The 18778-nt window shown below is 55.4% G+C and overlaps 4 protein-coding genes across 4 annotated transcripts; all 4 read left to right on the top strand.

The window, feature by feature from the left end:
- The first annotated feature begins 2231 nt into the window (after positions 1–2231).
- Positions 2232–3881, top strand: LOC114204210 (metallothionein-1-like). The gene is made up of 3 exons (XM_028097374.2): positions 2232–2331; positions 2914–2979; positions 3648–3881. Exons 1-3 carry the CDS (start codon positions 2304–2306, stop codon positions 3737–3739), a joined length of 186 nt encoding a protein of 61 aa, XP_027953175.1. The 5' UTR covers positions 2232–2303; the 3' UTR covers positions 3740–3881.
- Positions 3882–7002: 3121 nt separating this feature from the next.
- On the top strand, positions 7003–8658 carry LOC114204277 (metallothionein-1-like). Its single transcript, XM_028097410.2, has 3 exons — positions 7003–7094; positions 7725–7790; positions 8454–8658. Exons 1-3 carry the CDS (start codon positions 7067–7069, stop codon positions 8543–8545), a joined length of 186 nt encoding a protein of 61 aa, XP_027953211.1. The 5' UTR covers positions 7003–7066; the 3' UTR covers positions 8546–8658.
- A 3155-nt stretch (positions 8659–11813) lies between these two features.
- LOC148163156 (metallothionein-1-like) lies at positions 11814–13449 on the top strand. Its single transcript, XM_088027119.1, has 3 exons — positions 11814–11905; positions 12530–12595; positions 13245–13449. The coding sequence occupies exons 1-3, from the start codon at positions 11878–11880 to the stop codon at positions 13334–13336; spliced, it is 186 nt and encodes a 61-aa protein (XP_087883245.1). The 5' UTR covers positions 11814–11877; the 3' UTR covers positions 13337–13449.
- Positions 13450–16599: 3150 nt separating this feature from the next.
- On the top strand, positions 16600–18169 carry LOC148163157 (metallothionein-1-like). The gene is made up of 3 exons (XM_088027120.1): positions 16600–16691; positions 17322–17387; positions 18037–18169. Exons 1-3 carry the CDS (start codon positions 16664–16666, stop codon positions 18126–18128), a joined length of 186 nt encoding a protein of 61 aa, XP_087883246.1. The 5' UTR covers positions 16600–16663; the 3' UTR covers positions 18129–18169.
- Positions 18170–18778: the final 609 nt, after the last annotated feature.

Genomic DNA, 18778 nt, shown 5'->3' on the forward strand with positions numbered 1-18778 from the left:
TGCAGTCAGCCCACGTGCGTGCAAATCCCACCCGTGTCCTTTACAGCTGCGTGACATGAACCTCTCTGGCTTAGCTTCCTCTGTTCTAAAAAGGGTAAAAAAGGTATGTCTCAAAGAACTGAGTGAGTAAATACGTGTAAAGAACTTAGAACAGTGTCAGGCACGTGATGGGTGGTCTATTAATATTAGCTATTACTTTATTACTATGTGTAGCATAAGGGGTATTTATTTCCCTCCAGACAAATAAGCCAGGCCTGGGGTGTCCAGTTATGTTTCCTGTGTGGTCTTTATCAACCACATAAGAACATGACCTATAGGCCAGGAGCATCCTTTAATCTCCGCCACACAATTGTGATCCTCATAACAGGTATAAAGCCACAAGGAAGATGTTCTGTGCCTTATATCCGATACCAAAAGACACCCACCAATTGTTTTACCACCTCCACCATATTTTGACATTGTACTTGGGAATGATTCATATTTTCTTTAGTTTATATGAAAAGTAAACTGTTTATCCTTACTGAAAATGAGAATCAGTCTTTTTCCTTTTTTAAAGATTTTATTTATTTATTTGAGAGAGAGAATGAGAGAGAGAGAGAGAGAGAGCACATGAGAGGGGGGAGGGTCAGAGGGAGAAGCAGACTCCCTGCTGAGCAGGGAGCCCGATGCGAGACTCGATCCGGGGACTCGATCCAGGGACTCGATCCAGGGACTCGATCCAGGGACTCCAGGATGATCACGACCTGAGCCGAAGGCACTCGCTTAACCAACTGAGCCACCCAGGCGCCCTAAAATGAGAATCTTATTCTAACATAGAAAATAGCCAGGGACGCCTGGGTGGCTCAGTTGGTTAAGCGCTGCCTTCGGCTCAGGTCATATCATCCTGGACTCCCAGGATCGAGTCCCACATGGGCCTCCCTGCTCAGCAGGGAGTCGGCTTCTCCCTCTGACCCTCCCCCCTCTCATGTGCTCTCTCTCTCTCTCTCATTCTCTCTCTCAAATAAATAAATAAAATCTTTAAGAAAAAAAGAAAATAGCCACAAAAGTATATCCAGTATATAAGAATATATAACTATATATTTCACTTATGGATCACTTTTTTTGCTACTCAGGGTTATGTGGCCGCCTACTCTTATAGAAAAGATTTCATGCAGTGGAGAAATGTAGACATTCCCAGGCCAAAGTCAGGCTTATCACGGACCTTCTCTTTCCCTTAGAAAACTGACTGGATTCATCAGAGTGTAATTTCCTAGCTGTGGGACTTTGGCCAAGTAACTTAGACTTCTGTGTTGTAGGTATCCATTAAGAAAAAGTGCTCAAAAGTAAGAGTAATTCCCTTTTGGGGTATTTGTGAGGGTACACAAATCAAAAGTGAATATAATATGGCCTGGCACATACTAAATTCTACTTAACTCTCAGCATGTTGACACGGAAATAACTACTTTTCTTTGTTATTTAGAGCCCGGTCTCCGTATCATCTTTGAGAGGAGATACCCATCTCACCCTCTGGAAACCGCTGGGAGTGGGGTGCCCCCGCAGGCTGGGAGTAGCACTAGTTTTTGATGCAAAGAAGGCCCGCACAATCGCGCGCATATATCCGTTCGGGCATGCAGAATGGAAAGAGGCAGAGGTCTGTGTCCGCCGCACGGTGTACAGCATAAAAGGGCCTGAAAGCCCAGTCCTAATGTGGGGACACCGAGAAGACAGGCCAAGGGAGGCAAAGGGCACATCCACCGCCCGTGCTCTGCACACAACTCTCTCAGGTCTCTCGCCACACCCACCCTCCACCCGGCGCCCCTCCCAGCGGCGCCCCTCCCCAGGCCCGGGTCGTGAGGGAGAGGCCGGGGTTGCACACGGGCTCCGGGAAAGGGCGACCCCGGGGACACCGGCCCGGGGCCCGGGGCGGGGAAGTGGGCGAGGACCCAGGCACTGGGTTCTCGGAACACCCGGGAACAGGGGCGGCTGCCGACCTGCGGGAGCCGACAGGGGGCGGGCGGGGAGGTTGGGACTCGGCGTGTCGCCCGGCGCGCAGTCCCTCGGCGCGCTGCGCAGCGAGGCGAGCCGCCCTCGGGGACTCTTGCGCCCGGCCCGGCCAGATGCACACAGCTCGGCCGAGGCGCCGCGCGCCGCGCGCTCTCGGCGGGGCGGGTGCAAGGGCGGGGGCGGGGCCTTTGCGCCCGGGCCGCCCGCTCCGCCTATAAAGTGAGCCCGCGGCGCCGGGGCTCCACCAGGCCTCCAGCCGGCAGCCGTGTCTCCCCGTGTCGCCTGCTTTGCACCTCCGTCCTCAACTCGACTCGCTGGAAATGGACCCCAACTGCTCCTGCTCCACCGGTAAGGGAACCCCCTGCTCTGAGCCTTACGGTGGGGCACGTCTTCCCGGCCCGGAGCGCGTGCCCTCGGGGTTAGAGGGGCGGATTTTGGAGTTGAAACTGCAGCTGGAACTCTAGCTAGATCTGGAGCTGGATCTGGAGCTGGAGTAGACTCTCGGAGTCCGCACGTGCTGTGCGCTGTCCCTGGCCAAGCTCCGGAGAGCATTTTAGAGTTTAGAGTTGAGGGTATTGCGGTCACGTCGAGGTCCCCCTGTTGTCCGGGGGCTGCTGGCCTGGAACTTGATAGCAGGTGGGGACATTGCATCCTCAGGGTTCAAGACCTAGGGCCCTGGCCCCCAACCCAGCCTGCTTGGGCTGAGCCTGGAGCCTGGGACCCTCCTCGTACAGTCAAATCTGGAAGGGACCTACCTTTCCTAGCACCAGAAGAAAGTGGGGCTTCCCTTGATGACCTGCCCTTGGGTGAGAAAGGAGCTGCCAGGGCTGGGCAGTGACAGGAGGCTGGAGATCGGGGCAGCTTGTTGGCCGCCTGCCGTGGCTCCCACATCGCTCTCCTTCTCACTGGTCCTCCTCCTCTCCCTCGCAGGTGGCTCCTGCACGTGTGCCGGCTCCTGCAAATGCAAGGAGTGCAAATGCACCTCCTGCAAGAAGAGTGAGTGTGGTGGGGTGTTCTGTGGGGGTCCGGGGCTGGACTGGGGACTGGGCTGGGTGGGCGGGGGGAGCCCAGAGCTCGGCAGGCAGGAGCAGGCCAGTGACCCAGCCTCTCTGCATCCCCTGCCCTGAGCCCCCACCTCAGAATTGGAGCTGAAAGAGCATGTAGATGATGGAGTCCCAGCCTCATCCTAGAATAGGAAGACTGAGGCCCAGATCTAGGTCTCCTGCCTCCTGATGCAGCCTTCTGAACCCTGCAGTGTCCTGAACCCTGCAGTGTCCTGAACACTTGATGTACATGAGCTTGGTGACCATGTGTGGTTTCTCTGACTTGCCGTAGCCCTTTCTGTGGGGACAACCCACAGCTTCCGTGCCCCCGCCGGGAGCTGCTAGGCAGGGGGCACCCTCTTTCTGATCTTGAGGATTTCCCATCAAGATGTATGGTCCATGGGGGACCTACATTGTCCCTGGACGCCCTGTGACTGTGTCTCCAGGCATTCTGTCCTGTGCTGGAAGCAGATGGGGGCAGGGCAGCCTTTTCCCAATGGGTAGGACTCAGTTGTCTATAGAGACAGCCTGCCATCAAGCCAGGGTCCGCCGGGGCTGCCCTTAGGAGGGGGGGGGGGCCCTGGCCATGTCTTGCTCTGACCCTGTGCCCTTCTGCCCCAGGCTGCTGCTCCTGCTGTCCCGCGGGCTGTGCCAAGTGTGCCCAGGGCTGCATCTGCAAAGGCGCATCGGACAAGTGCAGTTGCTGTGCCTGATGTGGGGGAGCCTGTGCCCGAAGTAAACACAGCCATGTGTACACACCTGCGGTTTTAAAACATTTTTCATACTACCCTGACCCATTTGCTACATTTCCTGTTTCTATGAAGTACCTGAGTTAAAATAAAAATTGTGAGTTTATTCTGGCTGTTTTGTGTGCTTTGGAAATAAGGAACTTGAGACCCATCGTGGCTGGGATGGGTGTTGGACCTGGTACAGAGACCTGGGTTCTGGACTCAAGGGTTGCCCCTAACAAACTGCCTTATGCAAGTCAGGTGACCTCTCCGTTAGTTTTGTTGGCTGCAGATGAAAGTATCAGGATGACTTAAGGGTATGGAGCCAACACAGTTACCCTCTCTTCTCCCTGGAAATGTTGATCTAGAACTTCTCAACTTAAAATTTACTCTCGCGATTCCCTGCCAAACTTAGGTCCTCAGCAATGTTAGGCTTCAAAAATACTCCCGAGAGGCACCTGGCTGGCTCTTTAGGAGTGTGCAACTCCTGATCGGTTTTAAGTTAAAGCCCCACATTGGGTGTAGAGATTACTTAAAGTCTTAAAGTACTCGGGATGAAATCCAATTCCGCACTTTTAAGACTTCTATACAGGGCTTGCTTCTGAAACACTTGAGGGACCACTTTTTATTTTCTTCAAATTGTTTTATGACCAATTTTTATTTTATGACACAGACTTAAACTTGGGCAAAATAAATTGCTAAGAAAATATTTAAAAGGCACAATATGGAAAACCCAGGTGTTTTTTAAGATTTTATTTTTTGACAGTCGCCGAGAGAGGGAACACAAGCAGGGGGAGTGGGAGAAGGTGAAGCAGCCCTCCCGCCGAGCAGGGAGCCCAATGCGGGGGCTCAATCCCGACACCCTGAGATCATGACCTGAGCAGAAGGCAAACAACGACAGAGCCACCCAGGTGCCCCAAACTCGTTTTTGATTCAACAAATTTCAATACGTATATGAGGAACAAAAATTTTTTAATTGCGAAGTATGCATTTATTCATTGAGGGTGTGCATTGAGCACTAGAAACAATTCACAAGGTGTGTGGACCACCTTGAGTAGCACTGTCCTCAACATCTCCACAGGGGGTCCGTTGGGTTTGGCTCGTGCTCAGCCATTTCCCAGCAAGAAGGAGGGTACCTGGAAACTGGTTCCAGCTGAAATATTTCACGGCTGCCTGTGCACAGTGATGGCCGATTCTGCGCTTTGGAGGGCGAGGTGGTGTTTATTAGGCAGGAGTGAGGCCCTGAGTGACTTGTAATTAATGCCAACGGTTAGTCCCCCCGGCTATTTGTGGAGGGAAATGCTACTTGATGTTTGATCAGAGGGAAAAGGGAGTCTTGGGGTCTGGAGTCAGGACCCTGCTTGCCGGCAGGTGCCTGGTGTGAAAAGAGGATTTCAGAAGGCAGCGTGTATCCAGGGCATGGGCTTTGGTGGGTTCACAGCCGACTTTTCCACTTCCTGGCCATCTGACTAGGCAAGTTGTTGGTACTTGCTGAGCCTCCATTTCTTCCTGTATAAAAAGGAGATTATTTTGCAATGTGGGAAATTAAATGAGATAGTGGCCTGGCTTCTAACTAGGGCTTAATAAACAGTGGCCATTATGGTCACTACTCTATTCACACTGAGATTTGTGGAGAGAGACTACTTCTAGTTCCCAAAAAGCTCCAGGGGAAAGGCCCGTTGGTTTGGAAGGATTACTCTGGGTTGGAGGCTAGAGATGGGATTGGAAGTTTGCTGACCCTGGGACAAGGGGGAGTGTGGATGACCAGCAATAAGCCCCTCAGGACAGGAGGCTGCCTCAGCATTTGGATAGACACAAGAGTCTTTCCCATCCTTTAGGTCATTTGATCTGTATAGGAACCAGTGAGAGAGTGAACATGCAGGGGCTGAAGTGATTGTGCCAATTTCCAGAGAGGTTAAGCAAAGTCAAATAGCTCCTTTGCGCTGTGTGTACTTTGGGAAACTGGCTCAAAACTAATGTCCCCCCTTTAGGATTGCTGTTGGGGTTCAATGAACCGAGTGATAAGCGACACTCGGAACAGTCTACACGCCATGTGGTTCTCAGGAATACTGAAAGGGACAGAACCACTTGTCTTGCTTTGTTATTTGATGCCGGGTTGGCCTATCACCTAAAAGGATCCCTTCTGGGGTGGGGTGGGGTAGCATCCATGCCTTGGGAACCTCCAGCCTGAGTGGGGTGAATGGGCAGGGCTGAGGAGAGTCCCTAGAAAGTTTAGGCAAAGGAGCACCACGACAAACGTGCCCACGCATCCCTTCTGCCTTGGTGGGGAGAAGGAAAGGAAGGGAACCCCAAGCCTGAGCTCACCGCGTTGTTGCCTGAGCTGCAGCGGAGGGCCCAAAACAGGGACCTAGACAGGCAATGCCTGGCGGGGAGCGGGGGAGGACGAGGAGGAGGTCAGTAAATGCTATGTAATTCTTGGAATACTGAAAGGGAAATACCACTTTTTTATTTTGTTATTTAAAGCCAGGTCTCCCTGTCCCCTAAAAGGGTTCCTCCTTTCTGGGTATCTTACCCTTTGGGAACCTCCTGGGGTGGGGAGCACTAGTTTCAACGCAAAGAAGGCCCGCACAATCGCGCGCATATATCCGTTCGGGCATGCAGAATGGAAAGAGGCGGCGGTCTGTGTCCGCCGCACGGTGTACAGCATAAAAGGGCCTGAGAGCCCAGTCCTAATGTGGGGACACCGAGAAGACAGGCCAAGGGAGGCAAAGGGCACATCCACCGCCCGTGCTCTGCACACAACTCTCTCAGGTCTCTCGCCACACCCACCCTCCACCCGGCGCCCCTCCCAGCGGCGCCCCTCCCCAGGCCCGGGTCGTGAGGGAGAGGCCGGGGTTGCACACGGGCTCCGGGAAAGGGCGACCCCGGGGACACCGGCCCGGGGCCCGGGGCGGGGAAGTGGGCGAGGACCCAGGCACTGGGTTCTCGGAACACCCGGGAACAGGGGCGGCTGCCGACCTGCGGGAGCCGACAGGGGGCGGGCGGGGAGGTTGGGACTCGGCGTGTCGCCCGGCGCGCAGTCCCTCGGCGCGCTGCGCAGCGAGGCGAGCCGCCCTCGGGGACTCTTGCGCCCGGCCCGGCCAGGGGCACACAGCTCGGCCAAGGCGCCGCGCGCCGCGCGCTCTCGGCGGGGCGGGTGCAAGGGCGGGGGCGGGGCCTTTGCGCCCGGGCCGCCCGCTCCGCCTATAAAGTGAGCCCGCGGCGCCGGGTCTCCACCACGCCTCCAGCCGGCAGCCGTGTCTCTCCGTGTCGCCTGCTTTGGACCTCCGTCCTCAACTCGACCCGCTCGAAATGGACCCCAACTGCTCCTGCTCCACCGGTAAGGGAACCCCCTGCTCTGAGCCTTAAGGTGGGTCACGCTTTCCCGGCCCAGAGCGCGTGTCCTCGGGGTTAGAGGGGCGGGTTTTGGAGCTGGACCTGGAGCTGGACCTGTAGCTGGACCTGGAGCTGGAGCTGGAACTGGAGCTGGAGCTGGAGCTGGAGCTGGAGCTGGAGCTGGAGCTGGACCTGGAGTAGACTCCCGGAGTCCGCACGTGCTGTGCGCTGTCCCTGGCCAAGCTCCGGAGAGCATTTTAGAGTTTAGAGTTGAGGGTATTGCGGTCACGTCGAGGTCCCCCTGTTGACCGGGGGCTGCTCACCTGGAACTTGACAGCAGGTGGGGACATTGCATCCTCAGGGTTCAAGACCTAGGGCCCTGGCCCCCAACCCAGCCTGCTTGGGCTGAGCCCGGAGCCTGGGACCCTCCTCGTACAGTCACATCTGGAAGGGACCTACCTTTCCTAGCACCAGAAGAAAGTGGGGCTTCCCTTGATGACCTGCCCTTGGGTGAGAAAGGAGCTGCCAGGGCTGGGCAGTGACAGGAGACTGGAGATCGGGGCAGCTTGTTGGCCGCCTGCCGTGGCTCCCACATCGCTCTCCTGCTCACTGGTCCTCCTCCTCTCCCTCGCAGGTGGCTCCTGCACGTGTGCCGGCTCCTGCAAATGCAAGGAGTGCAAATGCACCTCCTGCAAGAAGAGTGAGTGTGGTGGGGTGTTCTGTGGGGGTCGGGGGACTGGGGACTGGGCTGGGTGGGCGGGGGGAGCCCAGAGCTCGGCAGGCAGGAGCAGGCCAGTGACCCAGCCTCTCTGCATCCCCTGCCCTGAGCCCCCACCTCAGAATTGGAGCTGAAAGAGCATGTAGATGATGGAGTCCCAGCCTCATCCTAGAATAGGAAGACTGAGGCCCAGATCTAGGTCTCCTGCCTCCTGATGCAGCCTTCTGAACCCTGCAGTGTCCTGAACCCTGCAGTGTCCTGAACACTTGATGTACATGAGCTTGGTGACCATGTGTGGTTTCTCTGACTTGCCGTAGCCTTTTCTATGGGGACAGCCCACAGCTTCCGTGCCCCCCGCCGGGAGTTGCTAGGCAGGGGGCACCCCCTCTGTTGTCTTGAGGACTTTCCATCAAGATGTATGGTTCTGGGGGACCTACATTGTCCCTGGACGCCCTGTGACTTTGTCTCCAGGCATTCTGCCCTGTGCTGGAAGCAGATGGGGGCAGGACAGCCTTTTCCCAATGGGTAGGACTCAGTTGTCTATAGAGACAGCCTGCCATCAAGCCAGGGTCCGCCGGGGCTGCCCTTAGGAAGGGGGGGGTGCCCTGGCCATGTCTGCTCTGACCCTGTGCCCTTCTGCCCCAGGCTGCTGCTCCTGCTGTCCCGCGGGCTGTGCCAAGTGTGCCCAGGGCTGCATCTGCAAAGGCGCATCGGACAAGTGCAGTTGCTGTGCCTGATGTGGGGGAGCCTGTGCCCGAAGTAAACACAGCCATGTGTACACACCTGCGGTTTTAAAACATTTTTCATACTACCCTGACCCATTTGCTACATTTCCTGTTTCTATGAAGTACCTGAGTTAAAATAAAAATTGTTGAGTTTATTCTGGCTGTTTTCCTTTGTGTGCTTTGGAAATAAGGAACTTGAGACCCATCGTGGCTGGGATGGGTGTTGGACCTGGTACAGAGACCTGGGTTCTGGACTCAAGGGTTGCCCCTAACAAACTGCCTTATGCAAGTCAGGTGATCTCTCCGTTAGTTTTGTTGGCTGCAGATGAAAGTATCAGGATGACTTAAGGGTATGGAGCCAACACAGTTACCCTCTCTTCTCCCTGGAAATGTTGATCTAGAACTTCTCAACTTAAAATTTACTTTCGGGATTCCCTGCCAAACTTAGGTCCTCGCAATGTTAGGCTTCAAAAATACTCCCGAGAGGCACCTGGCTGGCTCTTTCGGAGTGTGCAACTCCTGTTGGGGTTTTAAGTTAAAGCCCCACATTGGGTGTAGAGATTACTTAAAATCTTAAAAAGTACTCTGGATGAAATCCAATTCCGCACTTTTAAGACTTCTATACAGGGCTTGCTTCTAAAACACTTGAGGGACCACTTTTTATTTTCTTCAAATTGTTTTATGACCAATTTTTATTTTATAACACAGACTTAAACTTTGGGAAAATAAATTGCTAAGAAAAAATTTAAAAGGCACAATATGCAAAACCCAGGTGTTTTTTCATTTTATTTTTAACAGTCGGCGAGAGGGAACACAAGCAGGGGGAGTGGGAGAGGGTGAAGCAGCCCTCCCGCCGAGCAGGGAGCCCAATGCTGGGGCTCAGTCCCAACACCCTGAGATCATGACCTGAGCAGAAGGCAGACACTTAACGACTGAGCCACCCAGGTGCCCCAAACCCGTTTTTGATTCAACAAATTTCAATACGTATATGTGGAACAAAAATTTAATTGCGAAGTATGCATTTATTCATTGAGGGTGTGCATTGAGCACTAGAAACAATTCACAAGGTGTGTGGACCACCTTGAGTAGCACTGTCCTCAACATCTCCACAGGGGGTCCGTTGGGTTTGGCTCGTGCTCAGCCATTTCCCAGCAAGAAGGAGGGTACCTGGAAACTGGTTCCAGCTGAAATATTTCACGGCTGCCTGTGCACAGTGATGGCCGATTCTGCGCTTTGGAGGGCGAGGTGGTGTTTATTAGGCAGGAGTGAGGCCCTGAGTGACTTGTAATTAATGCCAACGGTTAGTCCCCCCGGCTATTTGTGGAGGGAAATGCTACTTGATGTTTGATCAGAGGGAAAAGGGAGTCTTGGGGTCTGGAGTCAGGACCCTGCTTGCCGGCAGGTGCCTGGTGTGAAAAGAGGATTTCAGAAGGCAGCGTGTATCCAGGGCATGGGCTTTGGTGGGTTCACAGCCGACTTTTCCACTTCCTGGCCATCTGACTAGGCAAGTTGTTGGTACTTGCTGAGCCTCCATTTCTTCCTGTATAAAAAGGAGATTATTTTGCAATGTGGGAAATTAAATGAGATAGTGGCCTGGCTTCTAACTAGGGCTTAATAAACAGTGGCCATTATGGTCACTACTCTATTCACACTGAGATTTGTGGAGAGAGACTACTTCTAGTTCCCAAAAAGCTCCAGGGGAAAGGCCCGTTGGTTTGGAAGGATTACTCTGGGTTGGAGGCTAGAGATGGGATTGGAAGTTTGCTGACCCTGGGACAAGGGGGAGTGTGGATGACCAGCAATAAGCCCCTCAGGACAGGAGGCTGCCTCAGCATTTGGATAGACACAAGAGTCTTTCCCATCCTTTAGGTCATTTGATCTGTATAGGAACCAGTGAGAGAGTGAACATGCAGGGGCTGAAGTGATTGTGCCAATTTCCAGAGAGGTTAAGCAAAGTCAAATAGCTCCTTTGCGCTGTGTGTACTTTGGGAAACTGGCTCAAAACTAATGTCCCCCCTTTAGGATTGCTGTTGGGGTTCAATGAACCGAGTGATAAGCGACACTCGGAACAGTCTACACGCCATGTGGTTCTCAGGAATACTGAAAGGGACAGAACCACTTGTCTTGCTTTGTTATTTGATGCCGGGTTGGCCTATCACCTAAAAGGATCCCTTCTGGGGTGGGGTGGGGTAGCATCCATGCCTTGGGAACCTCCAGCCTGAGTGGGGTGAATGGGCAGGGCTGAGGAGAGTCCCTAGAAAGTTTAGGCAAAGGAGCACCACGACAAACGTGCCCACGCATCCCTTCTGCCTTGGTGGGGAGAAGGAAAGGAAGGGAACCCCAAGCCTGAGCTCACCGCGTTGTTGCCTGAGCTGCAGCGGAGGGCCCAAAACAGGGACCTAGACCGGCAATGCCTGGCGGGGAGCGGGGGAGGACGAGGAGGAGGTCAGTAAATGCTATGTAATTCTTGGAATACTGAAAGGGAAATAACCACTTTCTTACTTTGTTATTTAAAGCCAGGTCTCCCTGTCCCCTAAAAGGGTTCCTCCTTTCTGGGTATCTTACCCTTTGGGAACCTCCTGGGGTGGGGAGCACTAGTTTTAACGCAAAGAAGGCCCGCACAATCGCGCGCATATATCCGTTCGGGCATGCAGAATGGAAAGAGGCGGAGGTCTGTGTCCGCCGCACGGTGTACAGCATAAAAGGGCCTGAGAGCCCAGTCCTAATGTGGGGACACCGAGAAGACAGGCCAAGGGATGCAAAGGGCACATCCACCGCCCGTGCTCTGCACACAACTCTCTCAGGTCTCTCGCCACACCCACCCTCCACCCGGCGCCCCTCCCAGCGGCGCCCCTCCCCAGGCCCGGGTCGTGAGGGAGAGGCCGGGGTTGCACACGGGCTCCGGGAAAGGGCGACCCCGGGGACACCGGCCCGGGGCCCGGGGCGGGGAAGTGGGCGAGGACCCAGGCACTGGGTTCTCGGAACACCCGGGAACAGGGGCGGCTGCCGACCTGCGGGAGCCGACAGGGGGCGGGCGGGGAGGTTGGGACTCGGCGTGTCGCCCGGCGCGCAGTCCCTCGGCGCGCTGCGCAGCGAGGCGAGCCGCCCTCGGGGACTCTTGCGCCCGGCCCGGCCAGGGGCACACAGCTCGGCCAAGGCGCCGCGCGCCGCGCGCTCTCGGCGGGGCGGGTGCAAGGGCGGGGGCGGGGCCTTTGCGCCCGGGCCGCCCGCTCCGCCTATAAAGTGAGCCCGCGGCGCCGGGTCTCCACCACGCCTCCAGCCGGCAGCCGTGTCTCTCCGTGTCGCCTGCTTTGGACCTCCGTCCTCAACTCGACCCGCTCGAAATGGACCCCAACTGCTCCTGCTCCACCGGTAAGGGAACCCCCTGCTCTGAGCCTTAAGGTGGGTCACGCTTTCCCGGCCCAGAGCGCGTGTCCTCGGGGTTAGAGGGGCGGGTTTTGGAGCTGGACCTGGAGCTGGACCTGTAGCTGGACCTGGAGCTGGAGCTGGAACTGGAGCTGGAGCTGGAGCTGGAGCTGGAGCTGGAGCTGGACCTGGAGTAGACTCCCGGAGTCCGCACGTGCTGTGCGCTGTCCCTGGCCAAGCTCCGGAGAGCATTTTAGAGTTTAGAGTTGAGGGTATTGCGGTCACGTCGAGGTCCCCCTGTTGACCGGGGGCTGCTCACCTGGAACTTGACAGCAGGTGGGGACATTGCATCCTCAGGGTTCAAGACCTAGGGCCCTGGCCCCCAACCCAGCCTGCTTGGGCTGAGCCCGGAGCCTGGGACCCTCCTCGTACAGTCACATCTGGAAGGGACCTACCTTTCCTAGCACCAGAAGAAAGTGGGGCTTCCCTTGATGACCTGCCCTTGGGTGAGAAAGGAGCTGCCAGGGCTGGGCAGTGACAGGAGACTGGAGATCGGGGCAGCTTGTTGGCCGCCTGCCGTGGCTCCCACATCGCTCTCCTGCTCACTGGTCCTCCTCCTCTCCCTCGCAGGTGGCTCCTGCACGTGTGCCGGCTCCTGCAAATGCAAGGAGTGCAAATGCACCTCCTGCAAGAAGAGTGAGTGTGGTGGGGTGTTCTGTGGGGGTCGGGGGACTGGGGACTGGGCTGGGTGGGCGGGGGGAGCCCAGAGCTCGGCAGGCAGGAGCAGGCCAGTGACCCAGCCTCTCTGCATCCCCTGCCCTGAGCCCCCACCTCAGAATTGGAGCTGAAAGAGCATGTAGATGATGGAGTCCCAGCCTCATCCTAGAATAGGAAGACTGAGGCCCAGATCTAGGTCTCCTGCCTCCTGATGCAGCCTTCTGAACCCTGCAGTGTCCTGAACCCTGCAGTGTCCTGAACACTTGATGTACATGAGCTTGGTGACCATGTGTGGTTTCTCTGACTTGCCGTAGCCCTTTCTGTGGGGACAGCCCACAGCTTCCGTGCCCCCCGCCGGGAGCTGCTAGGCAGGGGGCACCCTCTTTCTGATCTTGAGGATTTCCCATCAAGATGTATGGTTCTGGGGGACCTACATTGTCCCTGGACGCCCTGTGAGTGTGTCCCCAGGCATTCTGTCCTGTGCTGGAAGCAGGGCAGCATTTTCCCAATGGGTAGGACTCAGTTGTCTAGAGACGGCCTGCCATCAAGCCAGGGTCCGCCGGGGCTGCCCTTAGGAAGGGGGGGGCCCTGGGCATGTCAGCTCTGACCCTGTGCCCTTCTGCCCCAGGCTGCTGCTCCTGCTGTCCCGCGGGCTGTGCCAAGTGTGCCCAGGGCTGCATCTGCAAAGGCGCATCGGACAAGTGCAGTTGCTGTGCCTGATGTGGGGGAGCCTGTGCCCGAAGTAAATACAGCCATGTGTACACACCTGCGGTTTTAAAACATTTTTCATACTACCCTGACCCATTTGCTACATTTCCTGTTTCTATGAAGTACCTGAGTTAAAATAAAAATTGTTGAGTTTATTCTGGCTGTTTTGTGTGCTTTGGAAATAAGGAACTTGAGACCCATCGTGGCTGGGATGGGTGTTGGACTTGGTACAGAGACCTGGGTTCTGGACTCAAGGGTTGCCCCTAACAAACTGCCTTATGCAAGTCAGGTGACCTCTCCGTTAGTTTTGTTGGCTGCAGATGAAAGTATCAGGATGACTTAAGGGTATGGAGCCAACACAGTTACCCTCTCTTCTCCCTGGAAATGTTGATCTAGAACTTCTCAACTTAAAATTTACTCTTGCGATTCCCTGCCAAATTTAGGTCCTCAGCAATGTTAGGCTTCAAAAATACTCCGAGAGGCACCTGGCTGGCTCTTTCGGAGTGTGCAACTCCTGATCGGGTTTTAAGTTAAAGCCCCACATTGGGTGTAGAGATTACTTAAAGTCTTAAAAAGTACTCGGGATGAAATCCAATTCCGCACTTTTAAGACTTCTATACAGGGCTTGCTTCTGAAACACTTGAGGGACCACTTTTTATTTTCTTCAAATTGTTTTATGACCAATTTTTATTTTATAACACAGACTTAAACTTTGGGAAAATAAATTGCTAAGAAAAAATTTAAAAGGCACAATATGCAAAACCCAGGTGTTTTTTCTTAAGATTTTATTTTTGACAGTCGCCGAGAGAGGGAACACAAGCAGGGGGAGTGGGAGAAGGTGAAGCAGCCCTCCCGCCGAGCAGGGAGCCCAATGCGGGGGCTCAATCCCAACACCCTGAGATCATAACCTGAGCAGAAGGCAGAGACTTAACGACTGAGCCACCCAGGTGCCCCAAACCCGTTTTTGATTCAACAAATTTCAATACGTATATGAGGAACTTTTAATTGCGAAGTATGCATTTATTCATTGAGGGTGTGCATTTAGCACTAGAAACAATTCACAAGGTGTGTGGACCACCTTGAGTAGCACTGTCCTCAACATCTCCACAGGGGCTTCGTTGGGTTTGGCTCGTGCTCAGCCATTTCCCAGCAAGAAGGAGGGTACCTGGAAACTGGTTCCAGCTGAAATATTTCACGGCTGCCTGTGCACAGTGATGGCCGATTCTGCGCTTTGGAGGGCGAGGTGGTGTTTATTAGGCAGGAGTGAGGCCCTGAGTGACTTGTAATTAATGCCAACGGTTAGTCCCCCCGGCTATTTGTGGAGGGAAATGCTACTTGATGTTTGATCAGAGGGAAAAGGGAGTCATGGGGTCTGGAGTCAGGACCCTGCTTGCCGGCAGGTGCCTGGTGTGAAAAGAGGATTTCAGAAGGCAGCGTGTATCCAGGGCATGGGCTTTGGTGGGTTCACAGCCGACTTTTCCACTTCCTGGCCATCTGACTAGGCAAGTTGTTGGTACTTGCTGAGCCTCCATTTCTTCCTGTATAAAAAGGAGATTATTTTGCAATGTGGGAAATTAAATGAGATAGTGGCCTGGCTTCTAACTAGGGCTTAATAAACAGTGGCCATTATGGTCACTACTCTATTCACACTGAGATTTGTGGAGAGAGACTACTTCTAGTTCCCAAAAAGCTCCAGGGGAAAGGCCCGTTGGTTTGGAAGGATTACTCTGGGTTGGAGGCTAGAGATGGGATTGGAAGTTTGCTGACCTGGGACAAGGGGGAGTGTGGATGACCAGCAATAAGGCCCTCAGGACAGGAGGCTGCCTCAGCATTTGGATAGACACAAGAGTCTTTCCCATCCTTTAGGTCATTTGATCTGTATAGGAACCAGTGAGAGTGAACATGCAGGGGCTGAAGTGATTGTGCCAATTTCCAGAGAGGTTAAGCAAAGTCAAATAGCTCCTTTGCGCTGTGTGTACTTTGGGAAACTGGCTCAAAACTAATGTCCCCCCTTTAGGATTGCTGTTGGGGTTCAATGAACCGAGTGATAAGCGACACTCGGAACAGTCTACACGCCATGTGGTTCTCAGGAATACTGAAAGGGACAGAACCACTTGTCTTGCTTTGTTATTTGATGCCAGGTTTGCCTATCACCTAAAAGGATCCCTTCTGGGGTGGGGTGGGGTAGCATCCATGCCTTGGGAACCTCCAGCCTGAGTGGGGTGAATGGGCAGGGCTGAGGAGAGTCCCTAGAAAGTTTAGGCAAAGGAGCACCACGACAAACGTGCCCACGCATCCCTTCTGCCTTGGTGGGGAGAAGGAAAGGAAGGGAACCCCAAGCCTGAGCTCACCGCGTTGTTGCCTGAGCTGCAGCGGAGGGCCCAAAACAGGGACCTAGACAGGCAATGCCTGGCGGGGAGCGGGGGAGGACGAGGAGGAGGTCAGTAAATGCTATGTAATTCTTGGAATACTGAAAGGGAAATTACCACTTTCTTATTTTGTTATTTAAAGCCAGGTCTCCCTGTCCCCTAAAAGGGTTCCTCCTTTCTGGGTATCTTACCCTTTGGGAACCTCCTGGGGTGGGGAGCACTAGTTTTAACGCAAAGAAGGCCCGCACAATCGCGCGCATATATCCGTTCGGGCATGCAGAATGGAAAGAGGCGGCGGTCTGTGTCCGCCGCACGGTGTACAGCATAAAAGGGCCTGAAAGCCCAGTCCTAATGTGGGGACACCGAGAAGACAGGCCAAGGGAGGCAAAGGGCACATCCACCGCCCGTGCTCTGCACACAACTCTCTCAGGTCTCTCGCCACACCCACCCTCCACCCGGCGCCCCTCCCAGCGGCGCCCCTCCCCAGGCCCGGGTCGTGAGGGAGAGGCCGGGGTTGCACACGGGCTCCGGGAAAGGGCGACCCCGGGGACACCGGCCCGGGGCCCGGGGCGGGGAAGTGGGCGAGGACCCAGGCACTGGGTTCTCGGAACACCCGGGAACAGGGGCGGCTGCCGACCTGCGGGAGCCGACAGGGGGCGGGCGGGGAGGTTGGGACTCGGCGTGTCGCCCGGCGCGCAGTCCCTCGGCGCGCTGCGCAGCGAGGCGAGCCGCCCTCGGGGACTCTTGCGCCCGGCCCGGCCAGGGGCACACAGCTCGGCCAAGGCGCCGCGCGCCGCGCGCTCTCGGCGGGGCGGGTGCAAGGGCGGGGGCGGGGCCTTTGCGCCCGGGCCGCCCGCTCCGCCTATAAAGTGAGCCCGCGGCGCCGGGTCTCCACCACGCCTCCAGCCGGCAGCCGTGTCTCTCCGTGTCGCCTGCTTTGGACCTCCGTCCTCAACTCGACCCGCTCGAAATGGACCCCAACTGCTCCTGCTCCACCGGTAAGGGAACCCCCTGCTCTGAGCCTTAAGGTGGGTCACGCTTTCCCGGCCCAGAGCGCGTGTCCTCGGGGTTAGAGGGGCGGGTTTTGGAGCTGGACCTGGAGCTGGACCTGTAGCTGGACCTGGAGCTGGAGCTGGAACTGGAGCTGGAGCTGGAGCTGGAGCTGGAGCTGGAGCTGGAGCTGGACCTGGAGTAGACTCCCGGAGTCCGCACGTGCTGTGCGCTGTCCCTGGCCAAGCTCCGGAGAGCATTTTAGAGTTTAGAGTTGAGGGTATTGCGGTCACGTCGAGGTCCCCCTGTTGACCGGGGGCTGCTCACCTGGAACTTGACAGCAGGTGGGGACATTGCATCCTCAGGGTTCAAGACCTAGGGCCCTGGCCCCCAACCCAGCCTGCTTGGGCTGAGCCCGGAGCCTGGGACCCTCCTCGTACAGTCACATCTGGAAGGGACCTACCTTTCCTAGCACCAGAAGAAAGTGGGGCTTCCCTTGATGACCTGCCCTTGGGTGAGAAAGGAGCTGCCAGGGCTGGGCAGTGACAGGAGACTGGAGATCGGGGCAGCTTGTTGGCCGCCTGCCGTGGCTCCCACATCGCTCTCCTGCTCACTGGTCCTCCTCCTCTCCCTCGCAGGTGGCTCCTGCACGTGTGCCGGCTCCTGCAAATGCAAGGAGTGCAAATGCACCTCCTGCAAGAAGAGTGAGTGTGGTGGGGTGTTCTGTGGGGGTCGGGGGACTGGGGACTGGGCTGGGTGGGCGGGGGGAGCCCAGAGCTCGGCAGGCAGGAGCAGGCCAGTGACCCAGCCTCTCTGCATCCCCTGCCCTGAGCCCCCACCTCAGAATTGGAGCTGAAAGAGCATGTAGATGATGGAGTCCCAGCCTCATCCTAGAATAGGAAGACTGAGGCCCAGATCTAGGTCTCCTGCCTCCTGATGCAGCCTTCTGAACCCTGCAGTGTCCTGAACCCTGCAGTGTCCTGAACACTTGATGTACATGAGCTTGGTGACCATGTGTGGTTTCTCTGACTTGCCGTAGCCCTTTCTGTGGGGACAGCCCACAGCTTCCGTGCCCCCCGCCGGGAGCTGCTAGGCAGGGGGCACCCTCTTTCTGATCTTGAGGATTTCCCATCAAGATGTATGGTTCTGGGGGACCTACATTGTCCCTGGACGCCCTGTGAGTGTGTCCCCAGGCATTCTGTCCTGTGCTGGAAGCAGGGCAGCATTTTCCCAATGGGTAGGACTCAGTTGTCTAGAGACGGCCTGCCATCAAGCCAGGGTCCGCCGGGGCTGCCCTTAGGAAGGGGGGGGCCCTGGGCATGTCAGCTCTGACCCTGTGCCCTTCTGCCCCAGGCTGCTGCTCCTGCTGTCCCGCGGGCTGTGCCAAGTGTGCCCAGGGCTGCATCTGCAAAGGCGCATCGGACAAGTGCAGTTGCTGTGCCTGATGTGGGGGAGCCTGTGCCCGAAGTAAATACAGCCATGTGTACACACCTGCAGTTTTAAAACATTTTTCATACTACCCTGACCCATTTGCTACATTTCCTGTTTCTATGAAGTACCTGAGTTAAAATAAAAATTGTTGAGTTTATTCTGGCTGTTTTGTGTGCTTTGGAAATAAGGAACTTGAGACCCATCGTGGCTGGGATGGGTGTTGGACTTGGTACAGAGACCTGGGTTCTGGACTCAAGGGTTGCCCCTAACAAACTGCCTTATGCAAGTCAGGTGACCTCTCCGTTAGTTTTGTTGGCTGCAGATGAAAGTATCAGGATGACTTAAGGGTATGGAGCCAACACAGTTACCCTCTCTTCTCCCTGGAAATGTTGATCTAGAACTTCTCAACTTAAAATTTACTCTCGCGATTCCCTGCCAAATTTAGGTCCTCAGCAATGTTAGGCTTCAAAAATACTCCGAGAGGCACCTGGCTGGCTCTTTCGGAGTGTGCAACTCCTGATCGGGTTTTAAGTTAAAGCCCCACATTGGGTGTAGAGATTACTTAAAGTCTTAAAAAGTACTCGGGATGAAATCCAATTCCGCACTTTTAAGACTTCTATACAGGGCTTGCTTCTGAAACACTTGAGGGACCACTTTTTATTTT

Source organism: Eumetopias jubatus, unplaced genomic scaffold (genome assembly GCF_037043125.1).
Source record: "Eumetopias jubatus isolate StellerSeaLion01/CBP00866 unplaced genomic scaffold, mEumJub1_p1.0 scaffold_10, whole genome shotgun sequence".
Taxonomy (NCBI): Eukaryota; Metazoa; Chordata; class Mammalia; order Carnivora; family Otariidae; genus Eumetopias; species Eumetopias jubatus.

Excerpts from the sequence above, each read along its gene's own strand:
- LOC114204210 (XM_028097374.2), top strand. The coding sequence starts at position 2,304 with ATGGACCCCAACTGCTCCTGCTCCACCG. Across the intron at positions 2,332-2,913 it reads CAACTGCTCCTGCTCCACCG|GTGGCTCCTGCACGTGTGCC; the intron begins GTAAGGGAACCC and ends TCTCCCTCGCAG. Across the intron at positions 2,980-3,647 it reads ATGCACCTCCTGCAAGAAGA|GCTGCTGCTCCTGCTGTCCC; the intron begins GTGAGTGTGGTG and ends CTTCTGCCCCAG.
- LOC114204277 (XM_028097410.2), top strand. The coding sequence starts at position 7,067 with ATGGACCCCAACTGCTCCTGCTCCACCG. Across the intron at positions 7,095-7,724 it reads CAACTGCTCCTGCTCCACCG|GTGGCTCCTGCACGTGTGCC; the intron begins GTAAGGGAACCC and ends TCTCCCTCGCAG. Across the intron at positions 7,791-8,453 it reads ATGCACCTCCTGCAAGAAGA|GCTGCTGCTCCTGCTGTCCC; the intron begins GTGAGTGTGGTG and ends CTTCTGCCCCAG.
- LOC148163156 (XM_088027119.1), top strand. The coding sequence starts at position 11,878 with ATGGACCCCAACTGCTCCTGCTCCACCG. Across the intron at positions 11,906-12,529 it reads CAACTGCTCCTGCTCCACCG|GTGGCTCCTGCACGTGTGCC; the intron begins GTAAGGGAACCC and ends TCTCCCTCGCAG. Across the intron at positions 12,596-13,244 it reads ATGCACCTCCTGCAAGAAGA|GCTGCTGCTCCTGCTGTCCC; the intron begins GTGAGTGTGGTG and ends CTTCTGCCCCAG.
- LOC148163157 (XM_088027120.1), top strand. The coding sequence starts at position 16,664 with ATGGACCCCAACTGCTCCTGCTCCACCG. Across the intron at positions 16,692-17,321 it reads CAACTGCTCCTGCTCCACCG|GTGGCTCCTGCACGTGTGCC; the intron begins GTAAGGGAACCC and ends TCTCCCTCGCAG. Across the intron at positions 17,388-18,036 it reads ATGCACCTCCTGCAAGAAGA|GCTGCTGCTCCTGCTGTCCC; the intron begins GTGAGTGTGGTG and ends CTTCTGCCCCAG.